The sequence below is a fragment of the Canis lupus genome, chromosome 33, assembly GCF_003254725.2.
Source record: "Canis lupus dingo isolate Sandy chromosome 33, ASM325472v2, whole genome shotgun sequence".
Classification (NCBI taxonomy): domain Eukaryota; kingdom Metazoa; phylum Chordata; class Mammalia; order Carnivora; family Canidae; genus Canis; species Canis lupus.
This window is the reverse complement of record NC_064275.1, coordinates 23,533,303-23,550,697: the sequence shown is the minus strand read 5'-3', so window position 1 is coordinate 23,550,697 and position 17,395 is coordinate 23,533,303. Positions and strand designations below refer to the sequence as shown.

The 17,395-nt window shown below is 36.3% G+C and overlaps 1 protein-coding gene and 1 pseudogene across 3 annotated transcripts in view; one reads left to right on the top strand and one right to left on the bottom strand.

Moving 5' to 3' along the window:
• CFAP91 (cilia and flagella associated protein 91) overlaps positions 1–17,395 on the bottom strand; it is a 104,182-nt gene that overhangs the window by 57,609 nt on the left and 29,178 nt on the right. For all 3 annotated transcript variants that reach the window (XM_035709837.2, XM_025476238.3, XM_025476256.3), the window contains one exon: positions 4,286–4,467. In XM_035709837.2, the coding sequence (XP_035565730.1) occupies positions 4,286–4,467 (182 nt within the window). The remainder of the gene's footprint in view (positions 1–4,285; positions 4,468–17,395) is intronic.
• Positions 7,708–8,621, top strand: LOC112677633 (methylsterol monooxygenase 1-like; annotated as a pseudogene).

Below are 17,395 nucleotides of genomic sequence, written 5' to 3'. Positions count from 1 at the left end.
ACCAATCAGAGATGAGGAACTCAATAACTGAAGTTTAAAATCACTAGAGGGGAAAAAATAGTACAGTAGAGGAAGCAGAACAGATCAGTGACTTGGAGGAGAGAGTCATGGAAAGCAATCAAGCTGAACAAGAGAGAAAAAAAGAATAATAAAAGATGAAAATAGATTAAGGAAACTCTTTCGACTGAGCCAGCCAAGTGCCCTGGGAACGCAAACTTCTGCAGCCACTGTGGAAGACAGTATGTAGTTTCCTCAAAAAAAAAAAAAAAAAAAAAAAAAAAAATTGAAAACTAGATTTACCATATAATCCAATAATTCCACTACTGGGTATTTACCCAAAGAATACAAAAGCTAACACTAATTTCAAAAGATATATGTACCCTTATGTTTATAACAGCATTATTTATAATAGGCAAATTGTGGAAGTAACCCAAGTGTCCATGGACTGATGAATGAATATATATAGGAATATTATTCAGCCATAAACAAGAATGAAATTGTGCCATTTGCAACAATATGGATAGAGCTAGAGAGGATACGCTAAGCGAAATCAGTCAGAGAAAAACAAATACCATATGATTTCACTCAATATGGAATTTAAGAAACAAAAAAAACAACAAAGAAAAAAAAATAGGCTCCTAATAATAGAGGACTGGAAGTTATTAGAGGGAAGAAATGGAGGAAATGGGTGACAAGGATTAAAGAATACACTTACTGTGGTGAGCACTGAGTAATGTACAGAACTGTTGAATCACTATATTGTACAACTGAAATTAATATAACATTGAATGTTAATTATACTGGAATTAACATTAGACTTTTTTTCCAAAAAAAAAAAAACTACAAAAGCAAGCAGATAGTATACAAACAAATGAGTGTGTCTGTGTTCCAATAAAACCTCTTTAGCGTCACTGAAATTTTGACTTCATGTAGTTTTCCAGGACCAATTTGGCTTATGGACCATAGTGTGCCAGTCCTGATCTAGAGTTTTAGTACTTGCTTCTTTTTTTCAAAAATTATCATCTTTAGAGGTGCCTCAATAGCTCAGTCAATTAAGCATCTGCCTTTGGCTCAGGTCATGATCCCGGGTTCCCGGGATCAAACCCACATCAGGCTCCCAGCTCTTCGGGGAGTCTGCTTCTCCCTCTGCCCCTCCCTCACACTTGTGCACTCTCTCTCTCAAATAAGTAAAATCTTTTTTAAAAAATATCATCTTTAGAAAATCAACACCTAACAAGTAATTTAATTTAATTTTATTTTAATTATATACTTTTCTCTTTTTTTTTGCTCATCATGTTCTCAAACCCTGCTTCTTCCTTTTGAGATCATTTTTCTTCTCACTGAAATATATGCTTTCATCTTCCTTTACTCAGATTAATAGCTAACATTTACAAGATGCTTATCTACATGCTAGGCACTGGTCTAAGTACATTACATAAATGAGTTTATTTAATCAATACAATATCCTATAAGGTAGATCCTATGAAATGTCTTATCCTATGAAAAGTCTTTATTTATTTCACCTTCACTCTTGAATAACAGTTTGGCTGGTAAAAGAATTCTAGGTTTGCTATTATTTTCCCACACTTTAAAAATAATTCTATGAAATGTCAATTTGGTTTTTGTCTCTTTTTAGGTAATCTGACTTGTCTCCAAAAGCTTCTGCAGTTTTTTCTTTTTTCCTCTATTAGTAGGTATGAATTTTTTTTTTTAATCTTGTTTGGTCTTCAAAGAAATCTTTCAAACTATGGACTCATATCTTTCTTTAGTTTTAGGAAATTCTCAGCCATTATCTTTTCTTTTTTTTTTTTTTTTATTATTATTTTTTAGCCATTATCTTTTCTTGCATTGCTTCTCCACTGTTCTCTCTACTATCAGATCTTATAATCCTATCCCCCATGGCTCTTACCTTTTTTATCTTGTTCTACCTTTGCACATTACATTCTGGAATACTTGTTCATTTAATCTTTCATTTCACTAATTTGTTCTTCAGCTCTACTTAGTTTATTACTGAGTTCATTTTATTTCAAACTTCATAGTTATCCTTCCCAGGGATTGCAATTGGTTTTTTCATAGCTCCCCTTCTTGTTTTCATGCTCTACTCTCCTTGATCTCTTTGAGGATATAAAAAGTACTTCCTAAGTCCCTTTGAGATTGCTCCATGTGCTTGCTCTGTTTGCTTAGGAATTTATTCTCTGCTCCCCCCACACACACCTTTTTTGAACTTTTTGTGGATCACTCCTGGTGTCTGTGTTCCTTAGATGCCTTGTGATTCTTGGGTTGAGATCATCCAAAGATTTCTCTCACAATCACCTTGGGTAGTAACACTCTGACCTGGCAAGAAGAACAGCTCTACAGCCTCATTCTCTAGAGCCCTGAGGATGACGAGTTAACAGACTGCCCATCTGGAACTACTCTACTCTTAAAGATCCTGGAATTCCTTGAACAAATGGCCCAAGCCTCCTTCCAAAATTTACAAGGACCATTTCCCAGAATTCAGACTCTCAAGGGCAGACTATATCCTGCTGTTTGTTTACCCTTAAACCCAAAGGGTAGCCAAGTGGCGGCTGTTTACAGGGATATGTACACAGAGACTAGAAAAATAGGGTGAGGTAATCACATGCGTACATGACAGACCCCTCATGATGTGGAACACAGCCAAAGAAAAAAGCAAGTCACAGGCAGCCTCTCCCCTGCTGCCCCATTCTACCAAAGAATCCCATAGAATCTAAGAATTTTCAATTTAAATTTGTCCTTTCAATTCATTATAAAGATATATTTGTGAAAAATACAGAACATATTTTACTTATCAGATATTAACTTGATTTATAATTTTTAAACATCTATACATATAGTTTATAGGACTCCATTTAGACTCCGAGGCAAGGCCTCACAAATGAAGGAGCAGGCCTGACTCACAGTGGTTTTTACTGATACTTCAACCTCTGTGCTCGCAGGCAATGAGCTTTAGTCCCACCTGTAGGTAGGAGAAAAGTCCTGCTTCCTCTAATTCAGGCAGGTAACTCAGATCTGGTTCCCTACCACTCACAATCCCTACTCATCATCATAGGTTCCCAGCTATTTCTTTATTTTAGGAAGAAATCTCCACTTCAAAACTATGGAAATTTTCTTCCTTTTTTTAAAAGTGTCGTTATGTGTATATCAGTGTGTATACACACATACTCTCTCTCTCTCCTTCTCCTCTCAATAGCTCACATGGTTATCAGGAGAGACATCTGCAAATATTCAAGACAATTACCAACTCACACTAATATACCCATAACCAATATATGAATATATGTATATTCACATATATATACACTAATATACACATTAGTGTATTCAGAGCAGAAGGGAAAAGTTTCAGCATATTTTTAATCCGTCATCTAGTGAAATTAGAGCCACTGATTTCAAGTATGGATGGCAAGAATGCTTCATCTGAATTCATTAAGGTGAGCCAGGAAATGAGAATCAAACTAGAGTTCAGATATGTATATCTTCATTGCCTGTGATGCAGACTTGACCACAGCAAACCATCACAAATGGGAAACAAAAGTCATCTCATTTTAATAAAAGCCATTACATTGTACCAACTACCTCCAACACCTGGGAGGAGTTGGCGTCTCTGGTTCTCAGTTTCCCAGCTACAATCAAGTGAGTTCAAGAAGCTGTTATTTCTGAAAACCCCTTTTCTGATTAATTTTTCTAATTTCACATAATATAGGCCTCAGTCAGATTTTATTGCATTCTAAGAGTGAATTTCTGAGTCAGAACCATATTAGCATTTCCGAAATCATAGCAAAAGAAATCATCCAAATCATCCAATAGGGTATTTAAGAGAGATTTGATAAATTGCAAGATACTTTGGGCAAAGTAAGACAATATTGTTACATATGGTGTAATATACATTCAGTATTATACATTCAAAAAAGATTTATGTGTAAAAGAGTAAGAATTGCTCAATAAAAAGGAATTGATTCACTAGGAAAAACAGTGGAAGGAAGAAGGTGAGTTGTCACCAAATAACCACAAAATTAAGCTGAAATAGAACTTCAGCTTCAGGGATAAAGTACAATAACCCTCCTTTAAGTGAAAAGGGTACCTCTTTTTGAAAAAAAGTATCAGCAGAAGTATGAATCTAAGAAGTAGCTCTGTTGAGCAAGACATTTTAAATAGCAACATTTAAACCCCAGTTGCTTCTAAGCACATCATTTCCAGGAACTCAACAGTATGCAAGGTGATCAGGACAGATATCTGCAAATATCCAAGATAATTACCAACTCACCCCAAGTAAGAGTAGCCAGGGTCAAGAGCTCAGGGATTGAATCCTGACATACTACATATTCTGGAGAATATGGATCAGTTTGAACTTCAGCATCCCGATAATCAGTCTGGGTACCCACAGTATGCTTCGAAAGTACGGGTGGGTATTTAGCAGAAATAGGGAGAAAAGTATATGCCTGTGTCCTAAAAGGGAAAATGATTTTAAAAATTAAAACCCGATCCAGTCACTCAGAATACTACATAGTCAAGTAGAAATAAGTCCTTAGCTTTAATAAGCCCATTCCCCCTTTAAACATGCACAGATTCATGAATACAGTGTAACCAGGATTATGCCCAATTATCTTGAGAGAACTGCCTTATTAGTCTCACCTCTGCCAAAAACCCGAGGGGATACAGAAGCCCAGGTCTACTCACAAAAGCAGCTATTTATCTGTGTATCACTGGGCAGGACTGTAGTATAGAACCGTAAGAGGTAGATTCTAGGATGTCACAGAGTTACTTCTGAACCTGTTTAGAATTGCTACTTCCTGGTTTCTTTTTTCTCTGCCTTTAGGTACACAACCGATTTTAACTGTTTCCCTCTAGAAATTCAGGAGCAGAGAAAAGATTAGAGATGCTTTCTGGTTTTTTAAAAAGACAAGGCTCTTTCTAGATAGATGACTCAATAATTAATGCTAAGATAACTTGGTTAGCTATAGAAAAGTTACCTCATCCCTTGGACAAAAATTAATTCCAGATATTTTAAGGTATTTAATATAAAAATGAGACTACAAAAGTATTAATAGGAAACATAAGTAAATATACCCCCTTTGAGTGCAAGTCTTTTTCAGCATGGCTCAAAAGCCTCTCTGGCTACAAAAGAAAATGATCAGTAGAACTAAGGTTAAGTTGAAACTTTTATACCTCAAAGTATCATAAATTTAAAATATGAATGGCACACTTAGAAATAGGTTCTGCAACATATATAAGAGTTAAACAGTCTTTCTATACAAAAAGCCCTTGTAAATCAATGACAGTTAAATACTAACGGAAAAATGAGTAAAGAACAAGTCACAAAAATTAAAATTTCTAACATATGAAAAAATGACCATAACTAGTAACCAAAGAAAAGTAAAATAAAACATAAAGATTCTGTTTTATTACATCACATAAGCAAAGATTTAAAAGATTGAAAATACCCAGGATTGATGAAGTTGTGATGAAAACAGGCATTCACATAAACTGTTGATTGAAATACAAATAGATATAACCTAACAGGTAACTTAGCAATATATATCTGACCTTTAAAATACTTTTTTGCCCCAGCCACTGTACTCATAGGAATTTATTCTAGGAAATAATTGGACAAGTGTACAGAGATATAAGCAAACACATTCATAAAGTCTAATGTGTAAGAGTAAAACCTTACAAAAAAATTTTAATGGCCCATTTAAAAAAAATGGTTGCACCTTAGGTTATTAGGCATCAACTTCGATTCATATTTTCATCTTTGGTTCTTTTTAATTCTGGCTATTTTTAAGTAAAAAAATTAGATTAATTCACTTAAACCTATGTCTACTCTTAAACATAATTTATATAACAAGTATGATAGCACATATGCTTTAACGTTCTAGTGGTTATTTTTTCTTTTTTAAGATTATACTTTTAGATGTCCATTGACTGATGAATGGACAAAGATGTGGCACATATATACAATGGAATATTATTCAGCCATCAAAAAGAATGACATCTTGCCATTTGCAATGATACAGATGGAACTAGAGTGTATTACACTAAGTGAAATAGGTCAGAGAAAGACAAATACCATATGATTTCACTCATATGTGGAATTTAAGAAATAAAACATAGGGGAACATAGGGGAAGGGAAGGAAAAATAAAACAGAGAGGGAAGTCATAAAAGACTCTTAACTAAAGGGAATAAACTGAAGGTTGCTGGAGGGGAGTTGGGTGAGGGGATGGGGTAACTGGGTGATAGGCATTAAGGAGAGCACTTGAGGGATCCCTGGGTGGCACAGCGGTTTAGCGCCTGCCTTTGGCCCAGGGCGCAATCCTGGAGACCCGGGATCGAATCCCACGTCGGGCTTCCGGTGCATGGAGCCTGCTTCTCCCTCTGCCTGTGTCTCTGCCTCTCTCTCTCTCTGTGTGTGTGTGTGTATGTGACTATCATAAATAAATAAAAAATTTTAAAAAAAGGAGGGCACTTGATGTAATGAGCACTGGGTGTTGTAAATTCTACCCTTGAAACTAATAATACACTAAATGTTAACTACTTAATTTTTTTTTAAATCTAAAAAATAAAACAAAGATTTTATTTTAAACAATCTCTATACTCAATGTGGGGCTTGAACTCACAACCCCAAAATCAAGAGTTGCATGCTCTACTAACTGAGCTAGCCAGGCAACCCAGCAGTGCTTTTTTCTTTTAAAGTTTGTTTCCCTCAATATCTTTTCCTCCTTTATCCACCTTTATCAGTACCCTCTATGTATATCCTAGATCTAGAATATATCCTTGAATTATCCCTGAACCTTGCTGTATTTTTATCCACATTTATTTTTCTACACACAAATATACAGAGTATTATTTTATTGTTGTGCCAACATGAATGCATTTTTGCATCTTGCTTTTTTAACTAAATCATACTTCACAGAAATCTTTCCAATCTATTCATGTGGCTCTTTTTCAAGAAAAGTTAAACTTAAATGATCATGACCAACAGAAAAACTACTTCAAAAAATATGGCCCATATAATGGAATTTATGCAGCTATTAACAGTAAAAATGTCGGGCAGCCCGGGTGGCTCAGCGGTTTAGCTCTGCCTTCGGCCCAGGGCGTGATCTTGGAGACCCGGGATCAAGTCCCGTGTTGGGCTCCCTGCATGGAGCCTGCTTCTCCCTCTGCCTGTGTCTCTCCCTCTCTCTCTCTCTCTCTCTGTATATTCTCGTGAATAAATAAATAAAATCTTTTAAAAAAATAATAAAAGTAAAAATGTAATCAGTACTTGTGAACATACAAAAATGTCCATGATTCAATGTAAAGTAGGAACAAAAGACACTGTAAAGCAGGATGTACAACAGAAGCTCATTTTTATATTTAAAAACTGGGTTTTGTGCACAGAAAAATGCCTAAATGGATATATAATAAATTAACAACAATTATTTCTGGATAGGACTACAGAATTTTTTTTCATGTTCATCGTTTTCTAAATTTTCTATTCTTTTAAACCTAGACATATAGTACTATTAAAACAATACTGCCATTTCCATGTAAAAGAATATGTTTTCCAGTTGGTAGAAGTATGTTAAATCACATCTTTAAAAACCTAAATACAATGGCAAAAAAAGAGATTAACATTTTAAAAAAAATAGTCAAAGGCAATGGGAGGTGTTTATAATAAGCAAAACAGGCATTCCCACCACTCGGCCAGAATTCTAAGGCTTTCTGCAGAGATTTGAAAAATGGTAACAAATGAAAGTATCAGCATCTTTAGTTTAGCATCCTTGGCTGTAGAGTATGTAGGTTCACTTTTACCTGAGAACCCTCTACAAGAACCATTTAAAAATGCTTGGAACTATATGTTGAAGAATTATACAAAGTTCCAGATTGCAACATGGGGATCCTTGGTATTTCACGAGGTTCTTTATTTCTTGTTCTGTTTACCTGGATTTTTGTTTCAATTTATACCGTTCATGAAAAAGTACAAAATTCCAAAGGATAAACCAGAAACATGGGAAAACCAGTGGAAATGTTTTAAAGTAGTTCTCTTTAATCACTTTTGTATCCAGCTTCCTTTGATCTGTGGACCTTATTATTTTACAGAGTATTTTAATATACTTTATGATTGGGAAAGAATGCCAAGATGGTATATGCTTTTGGCAAGATGCTTTGGCTGTGCAGTGATTGAGGATACCTGGCACTATTTCCTGCATAGGCCCTTACATCACAAAAGAATATATAAATATATTCATAAAGTTCATCATGAGTTTCAGGCTCCATTTGGAATGGAAGCTGAATAATATGCATATTCTTTGGAAACTCTGATTCTTGGAACTGGATTTTTCATAGGAATCATGCTTTTATGTGATCATGTCATCCTCCTTTGGGCATGGGTGACTATTCGTTTGATAGAAACTATTGATGTCCATAGTGGCTATGACATTCCTTTGAACCCTTTAAATCTGATCCCTCTCTCTGCTGGTTGTCGGCATCATGATTTCTACCACATGAACTTCATCAGAAACCATGCTTCCACATTTACATGGTGGGATAGAATTTTCAGAACAGACTCTCAATTTACTGTCTATCATGATGAAGAAGATTGAGAAAAAGACTCAATAAATATCTCATCTAAACCATCCTGAAAACCCACACCTTTCCTGAATTGAAGCAAATAGCTAACATTGCTTCTGCGGAGCAGAAATAAACATGTGTCTTGACTGCTAAGTGATACAAAGAACATTAACAACCTTTAATTATCTTCCTAGTGGGAACTTTTTCTACTTTACATAAAAGTTCTGTATGTGTAGAAATAAGTAAATATATAATGAAGTATGATTTTCATGAGGAAGTTGTAAAGGCCACATTGCTAACCTTACAGAAAGGTTTTAAGTAATGGAAGAAGTATCAATCTGTGTCTTTCCCCCAGTAACACCATAGGCCTGAAGTTAAAATTGGTCTTTAGGGCAGCCTCGGTGGCTAAGCGGTTTAGCGCCACCTTCGGCCCGGGGTTTAATCCTGGAGACCTAGGATCAAGTCCCATGTCAGGTTCCCTGCATGGAGCCTGCTTCTCCCTCTGCCTGTGTCTCTGCCTCTCTCTCTCTCTCTCTCTCTCTCTCTCTGTGTCTCTCATGAATAAATAAATAAAATCTTTTAAAAAATAAACAAAATAAAATAAAATAGGTCTTTAAAATCTTGCAAATATATGGTAGCCATTTCAGTATCTCTTATCAGGGTGTTGGCCTCATACTGAACTTTAAATATTTTCTAGAATTTGCTTAAACATCCAAGTATCATGGGTCAAACCATATCAATCGACAGTGAGAGTGAGGCTGCCAAATCAGAAACAGGCCGCCCCAAGAACTTCCACTCTTGTCCTGAGCTGACTGGTTTGGGGTGATTCTCCTTTGAGAAGTCCTTTTGGATTGCAATGTACTACTGGTATCTATAAATTAAGGCGTTTCTGAATTGTTGTAAATGGAATATTTTAGTCTAAAGGTTTTTGGGTTACTTGAATTTTTTTAAAAATTGAGATTTCTGCTATTTACCCTTTCATTTTTGTATATCAAGTTTTCATTATACTTAAAACTGTATCTTGAAACATTGTGAACTGACTTGCTGTATTTGCACTTTGAACTACTGAAATAAATGTGATTTTTTTTGGTCAAAAAAATATAATAAGCAAAACATATAGAGCTTAACTCTAAGAAAAATGCACTTCAAGTCAGCTAGAAAGAAGCACCTACTGAGAGGTTAAACTTGTAATGAAATACTACTTTAAATTGTTGTTAAGGGGATCCCTGTGTGGCGCAGCGGTTTGGAGCCTGCCTTTGGCCCCGGGGCGTGATCCTGGAGACCCGGGATCGAGTCCCACGTCAGGCTCCCGGTGCATGGAGCCTGCTTCTCCTTCTGCCTATGTCTCTGCCTGTGTGTGTGTGTGTGTGTGTGTGTGTGTGTGACTATCATGAATAAATAAAAATTAAAAATAAAATAAAATAAAATAAATTGTTGTTAATGCTGGGGTATCTAGGTGGCTCAGTGTTTGAGCATCTGTCTTTGGCTCAGGTCACGATCCCGGGGTCCTGGGATCGAGTCCTACATAGGGCTCCCTGCAGGGTGCCTGCTTCTCTCTCTGCCTATGTCTCTGCCTCTCTCTCTGTGTCTCTCATGAATAAATAAATAAAATCTTAAAAAATAATAAGTTGTTAATGCTGAATTCAAGTGGTATTAAGTGGAATTAAGTGGTATTTTTCAGCAGCTGCTATGGATTTCTAACCTATGTAGATAATTTAGGTATTTATAATTTATGTTTTCAGCACAAATTATTCTACTACCAAAATTCTAGTTGAGGAAATAACTTCAAATCAGCTTTATATCATCCCAGATCATATGACTATTACTATGTAACACTATTAATTTGAATCAAGAGAATAAACTGTTTTCCAAATTAAAAATTACATGCTTGAACTATCTGATCAAATATGCTAAGATTGTGATAAAGCCTAATGAATCCTCTGACTAAGCTTTCTGATGACTTAAGATCCTTCTAGGTGGGGATGCCTGGGTAGTTCAGTGGTTGAGCTCAGGGCATGATCCTAGTGTCCAGGAATCAAGTCTCAGATTGGGCTCCCTGTGGGGAGTCTGCTTCTCCCTCTGCCTGTGTGTCTGCCTCCCTCTCTCTCTGTGTGTCTTTCATGAATAAATAAATAAAATCTTAAAAAAAATATCCTTACAGGTAGGTCAGAGGAGAGGATACAAAGGGGAAATGATACTTTGACAGAAGTCCTATGGTAACTTAATACAGTTTCTTTTCTAACTTGTTATTTTTCTCCAAACTATTTCAGTTGGTTTTAGGGGAGAATAAATGGAGTAAGAAAGAACAATGATCTCTTTCCTACTCCTCCCCAACTTCAGTCAGGACTCAAAACCCAGAAAGACCCCATACCTGTTTCTTATGTGGCTTGAGCCCTGGATCCCATCCACACACTCACTTATTCTAGGTTTGGTGTGCTGACAGCACTTATCTCTGCTCCGTTCCCTCTCCCGGGCCCTTCCTCCTCCACTAGATGGAAAAGCATGCACTGTCTGCCATATCCACAGTCTTCTAGATTTTCCTCCCAGCCCCAACAAAACTAAACACAAAGAGGGGTTTCACAAAGTAGCAAATCCTATTCTGTAACTATGAACTCTAATGATTATTTGTATTTTTTTAAAGATTTAATGTTTTCAGAGTGGTTTTACATTCACAACAAAACTGAGAGGAACGTACAGAGATTTTCTATATATGTTTTGGCTCCACACATACATAGCCTGCTCCATTATCAATATCCTTACACCTACCACCCAGAGTGGTACATTTGTTACAGCTGAGGAATATACATTTACACATCATAATCACCCCATAGTGTATATTAGAGGTCACTCATTGTATTACATATTCTATGGTTTGGACAAATCCCTATGTATATGGTATACACATATAATAGCATGCATCCATCATACAGAGTATTTCCCCACGCAAAACTCCAGAGTTTTGCGTTTTCCAAAATGTCATAGAGTTGGAATCATACAGTACATATCCTTTCCCAATTGGTTTCTTTCTTTTAGGAATATGCATTTAAGATTCCTCCATGACCCCCTTCTCATGACTTCATAGCTCATTTCTTTTTAGTAATGAATAACATATTACAGTGTCTCAATATACCATAGTTTATTTATCCATCAACCTGCTGAAGGACATCTTGGTTGCCTCTAAGTCTTGACATTTATGAGTAAAGCTGCTATAAACATCTATGGGTTTACGCGCAGGTTTTGTATAAACATAAGTTTTCAACTCCTTCAGTAAACACCAAGGAGCACGATGGCTGGATCATATAGTAAGAGTATGTTTAGTTTTATAAGAAACAGCCAAACTGTCTTCTGAAGTGGCTGTATCATTTTGTATTTCCCACCAGCAATGAATGAGGGTTTCCAGGGCTCCACTTTTGGTGTTATCAGTGTCCCAGACGGTGGCCATTCTAGTAAATGCATAGTGACATCGTATTGTTTTTTCAATTTGCATTTCCCCAAGGACACATCATGTGAAGCATCTTTTCATAGGCTTATTCACCACCTGTATATCCATCCTCTTTGGTGAGGTGTCTGTTAAGGTCCCTGGCCTGTTTTAAAATCAGGTTATTCTTTTTCTTGTTGTGTTTGAACAGTTCATTACATAGTTTGAGTAATGTCCTTTCGCAGATATGTCTTTTGCAAATATTTTCTCTCAGTCTGTGGCTTGTCTTCTCATTTTATTGACATTGTCCTTCATATAGCAGAAGTTTTTAATTTTATTTATTTTTTCTTTAGGTTTTTACTTAAATTCCACTTAGTTAACATACAGTATAGTATTAGTTTCAGGAGTAGAATTTAGTTATTCATCACATACACATAACACCCAGTGCTCATCACAATAAGTGCCTTGCTTAATACTCATCACTCATTTAGCCCATCCCCCTGCCCACCTCCCCTCCAAAAACCTTCAGTTTGTTCTCTATAGTTAAGAGTCTGTTTTATGGTTTGCCTGTCTTTCCCCCCATGTTCATCTATTTTATTTTTTAAATTCCAGATGTCAATGAAACCAAATGGTATTTCTCTGACTTATTTTGCTTAGCATAATACACTCTAGTTCCATCCATGTCATTGCATATGGCAAGACGCCATTCTTTTTGATGGCTGAGTAATATTCCAGTGTGTGTGTGTGTGTGTGTGTGTGTGTGTGTGTGTGTACCACAACTTCTTTATCCATTCATCAGTCAATGAACATTTGTGCTCTTTCTATAATTTGGCTATTCTTGATAATACTTCTATAAATATCAGGTACATGTATTCTTTGAAATCAGTATTTTTGTGCCCTTTGGGTAAATAATAGTAGTGCAATTGCTGGATTATAGGGAATTTTCATTTTTACTTTTTGAGGAACCTTCATACTGTTTCCCAGAGTGGCTACACCAGTTTTCATTCCTACTAATAATGCATGAGGGTTCCTTTCCCTCACCAACATCTATTGTTCCCTGTGTTGTCAATTTTAGCAATTCTGACAGGTCTGAGGTGGTATCTCATCATGGTTTGACTTGTATTTCCCTGATGATGAGTGAGGTTGAGCATCTTTTCATGTCTATTAGCCATCTGGATATCTTCTTTGGAAAAAAAAATGTCTATTCACGTCTTCTGTTCATTTATTAACTGGATTATTTGTTTTGGTTTTTTTTGAATTTGATAAGTTCTCTATAGATTTTGGATACTAACCCTTTATCAGATGTGTCATTTGCAAATATCCTCTCCCATTCCATAGGTTGTCTTTTAGTTTTCTTGATGGTTTCCTTTGCTGTGCAGAGCTTTTTTTCTTGATGAAGTCCCAATAGTTCATTTGGCTTTTGTTTCCCTTGCCTTTGGAGACATGTCTTATAAGAAGTTGTTACAGTTGCGCTCAAAGAGGCTGCTGCCTGTGTCATCCTCTAGGATTTTGATGATTTCCTGTCTTGTATTTAGGTCTTTCATCCATTTTGAATTTACTTTTGTGTATGGTGTAAGGAAGTGGTTCAGTTTCATTCTTTTGCACATTGCTGTCCAGTTTTTCCAACATCATTTGTCAAAGAGACTTTTTTCCATTGGATATTCTGTCCTGCTTTGTTGAAGATCAGTTAACCATATAGTTGTGGGTCCATTTCTGGCTTTTCTATTCTGTTCCATTGATCTATGTGTCTGTTTTTGTGCCAGTACCATCCTGTCTTGGTGACTACAGCTTTGTAATATAAATTGAATTGAATTCCAGGACCGTGATGCCTCCAGTTTTGCTTTTCAAGATTTCTTTGGCTACTCCGGGTCTTTTGTAGTTCCACACAAATTTTAGGATTGTTTGTTCTGTGAAAAATGCTAGTGGTATTTTGATAGGGATTGCACTGAATGTATAGATTGCTTTGGGTGGTATAGACATTTCAAAAATATTTGCTCTCCCAATCCATGAGCACAGAATGTTTTTCCATTTCTTTCTGTCTTCTTAAATTTTTCATAAATGTTCTATAGTTTTCAGAGTACAGATTTTTACCTCTTTGGTTAGATTTATTCTTCGGTATCATTGTTTTGGTGCGATGGTAAATGGGATTGGTTCCTTGATTTCTCTTTCTGCTGTTTCATTATTGGTGTATACAACAAATTTCTGTACATTGATTTTTTTTATCCTGTGACTTTACTAAATTTATATATCAGTTCTGGCAATTTCTTGGTGGAGTTTTTGAGTTTTCTACATATTGTCCATAAATAGTGAAAGTTTGACTTCTTCCTTACCCATTTGGATGTCTTTTCTTTTTGTTTTCTGATTGCTGAGGTAAGGACTTTCAGTACTACTTTAAATAGCAAAGATGAGAGTGACATCCCTGTCTTGTTCTCGATTGTAGAGGAAAAGTTCTGTTTCTCCCCACTGAGGATGATATTACCTGTGGGTCTTTTGTATCTGGCCTTTATGATATTGAGGTATGTCCCATCTATCCCTACTTTGTTGAGTGAGGGCTTTTATCATGAATGGATGCTGTACTTTGTCAAATACTTCTTCTGTATCTATTGAGAGGACCATATGGTTCTTTTCCTTATTTTTATTAATGCAGTTATCATGTTGATTGATTTGTGAATATTTAACCACCTTGCAGCCCAGGAATAAATCCCACTTGGTCATGGTGAATAACTCTTTAAAGTACTGTTTGGAGTGCCTGGGTGGTTCAGTAGGCTGAGCATCTGCTTTCAGCCCAGATCATGATCCTGGAGTCCTGGGATTGAGCCCCACACTAGGCTCCTGGCTCAGCAGGAAGGCTGCTTTTCCTCTGCCCCTCACCCCATTCATGCTTTCTCTCTGTCATTCTCTCTCTCAAATAAATAAATAAAATCTTTTTAAAAAATTAAAAAATAAAATACTGTTGGATTCAACTTGCATTATCTTGTTGAGAATTTTTGCATCCGTATTTATCAGGGATATAGGCCTGTAATGCTTTCTAGTGAGGCCTTTGGTTTTGGAACCAAGGTAATGCTGGCCTCATAGCATTAATTTAGAAGTTTTCTTTCCATTTCTATTTTTTGGAACAGCTTCAAAGAATAGGTATTAACTCTTCTTTAAATATAGAATTCCCCTGGGAAGCCACCTGGCCCTAGACTTTTGTTTGTTAGGATATTTTTGATTACTGAATCAGTTTCTTTGCTAGTTGTGGTTCTGTTCAAATTCTCTATTTTTTCCTGCTGCTGTGTTGGTAGTTTAAATGTTTCTAGGAATTTATCCATTTTTTTTCCAGATTGCCCAATTTGTTGGCATATAATTTCTCAAAATATTTTTTTAAAGATTTTATTTATTTATTCACGATAGACATAGAGAGAGAGAGAGAGAGGCAGAGACACAGGCAGAGGGAGAAGCAGGCTCCATGCAGGGAGGCCGACACGGGACTCGATCCTGGGACTTCAGGATCACGCCCTGGGCCAAAGGCAGGCGCTAAACCACTGAGCCACCCAGGGATCCCCTCAAAATATTCTCTTATAATTATTTCTATTTCTGTGCTATTGGTTGTGATCTCTCCCTCTCATTTGTAATTGTATTTATTTAGGTCTTTATTCTTTTTTTTTTTTTTTGATAAGTCCAGCTAGGGATTTATCACTTTTATTCTTTCAAAGAACCAGCTCCTGGTTTCATTGATCTGTCCTGTTTGGTTTTTTAAATTTCTGTATCATTTATTTTTGTTCTAATCTTTATTATTTCCCTTCTTCTGCTGGCTTTAGGCTTCATTTGTTCTTTTCCTACCCCTTTTAGGTGTAAGGTTAGGTTGTGTATTTGGGATTTTTCTTCTTCTTAAGGTAGGTCTTACTTGCTACATACTTCCCTCTTATAATTGCTTTTGCTGCATTCCAAAGGTTTTGGACCATTATGCTTTCATTTTCATGTTTCTGTGTATTTTTTATTTCTTCTTTAATTTCCTGGTTAACTCATTCGTTTTTTGGTAGGATGTTCTTTAAACTCCATGTATTTGTGGTCTTTCCAAATTTTTTCTTGTGGTTGACTTTGAGTTTCATGTTTTGGTCAGAAAATATGCATGGTATGATCTCAGTCTTTTTGAACTTGTTGAGACCTGATTTGTGACCTGGTATATGATATATTCTGGAGAATGTTCTATGTGTACCCAAAAAGAATGTGTATCCTGCTGCTTTAGAATGAAATGTTCTGACCATATATAAGTCCATCTGGTCCAGTGTGTCACTAAAATCCATTGTTTCCTTGTTGACTTTATGATTCCATGATCTGTCTATTGCTGTAAGTGTGGTATTAACGTCCCCTACTATTATTGTATTATTATCAGTGAATTCCTTTATGTTTGTTATTGTTTTATATATCTGGGTGCTCCCAAGTTAGGGGCATAAATATTTACAATTGTTAGCTCTTCTTGTTGGATAGACCCCTTTATTATGATACAGTGCCTTTCTTCAACTCTTGTTATAGTCTTTGATTTAAAATCTACTTTGGGGGATCCCTGGGTGGTGCAGCGGTTTAGCGCCTGCCTTTGGCCCAGGGTGCGATCCTGGAGACCCGGGATCGAGTCCCACGTCGGGCTCCCAGTGCATGGAGCCTGCTTCTCCCTCTGCCTGTGTCTCTGCCTCTCTCTCTCTCTCTCTCTGTGTGACTCTCATAAAAAATAAATAAATAAATAAAAATAAAATCTACTTTGGTAGAAGTATGGCTACTCTGGCTTTCTTTTGATGTCCATTGGCAGGATAAGTGGTTCTCCATCCCTTCACTTTCAGTCTGTAGGTGCCTTAGGTCTAATGTGAGTCTCTGGCTGGCAGCATCTAGATGGGTCTTGTTTAGTTAATCCATTCTAATACTTTATGTCTTTTGATTGGAGCATTTAGTCTATTTACATTCAGAGTAATTACTAATAGATATGAATTCAGTGCCATTGTATTGCTTGTTTTATCCTTATTCCTTTTGAGTCTTCATTACTTTTGGTCTTTCTTTCCCACTCAAAGAGTCCCCTTTAAAATTTCTTGCAGGGTTGGTTTAATGGTGAAGAACTCATTTAGATTTTGTTTGCCCGGGAAACTATCTCTCCTTCTACTCTGAATGACAGTCTTGCTAGATAGAGTATTCTTGGCTGCATATTTTTCCATTCAGTACATTGAATATATCATGTGACTGTTCTGGCCTGCCAAGTTTCTGTGGAGAGATCTGCTGCTAACCTTACTTGTGTTCCTTTGTAAGTTAGGGATTTCTTTTCTCTTGATGCTTTTAGGATTTTTTCCTTATCTCTGTATTTTGCAAATTTTATTATGTTTTGCTGCTGGCATGTTTTTGTTGATTTTGATGGGAGTTCTCTGTGCCTCCTGGATTT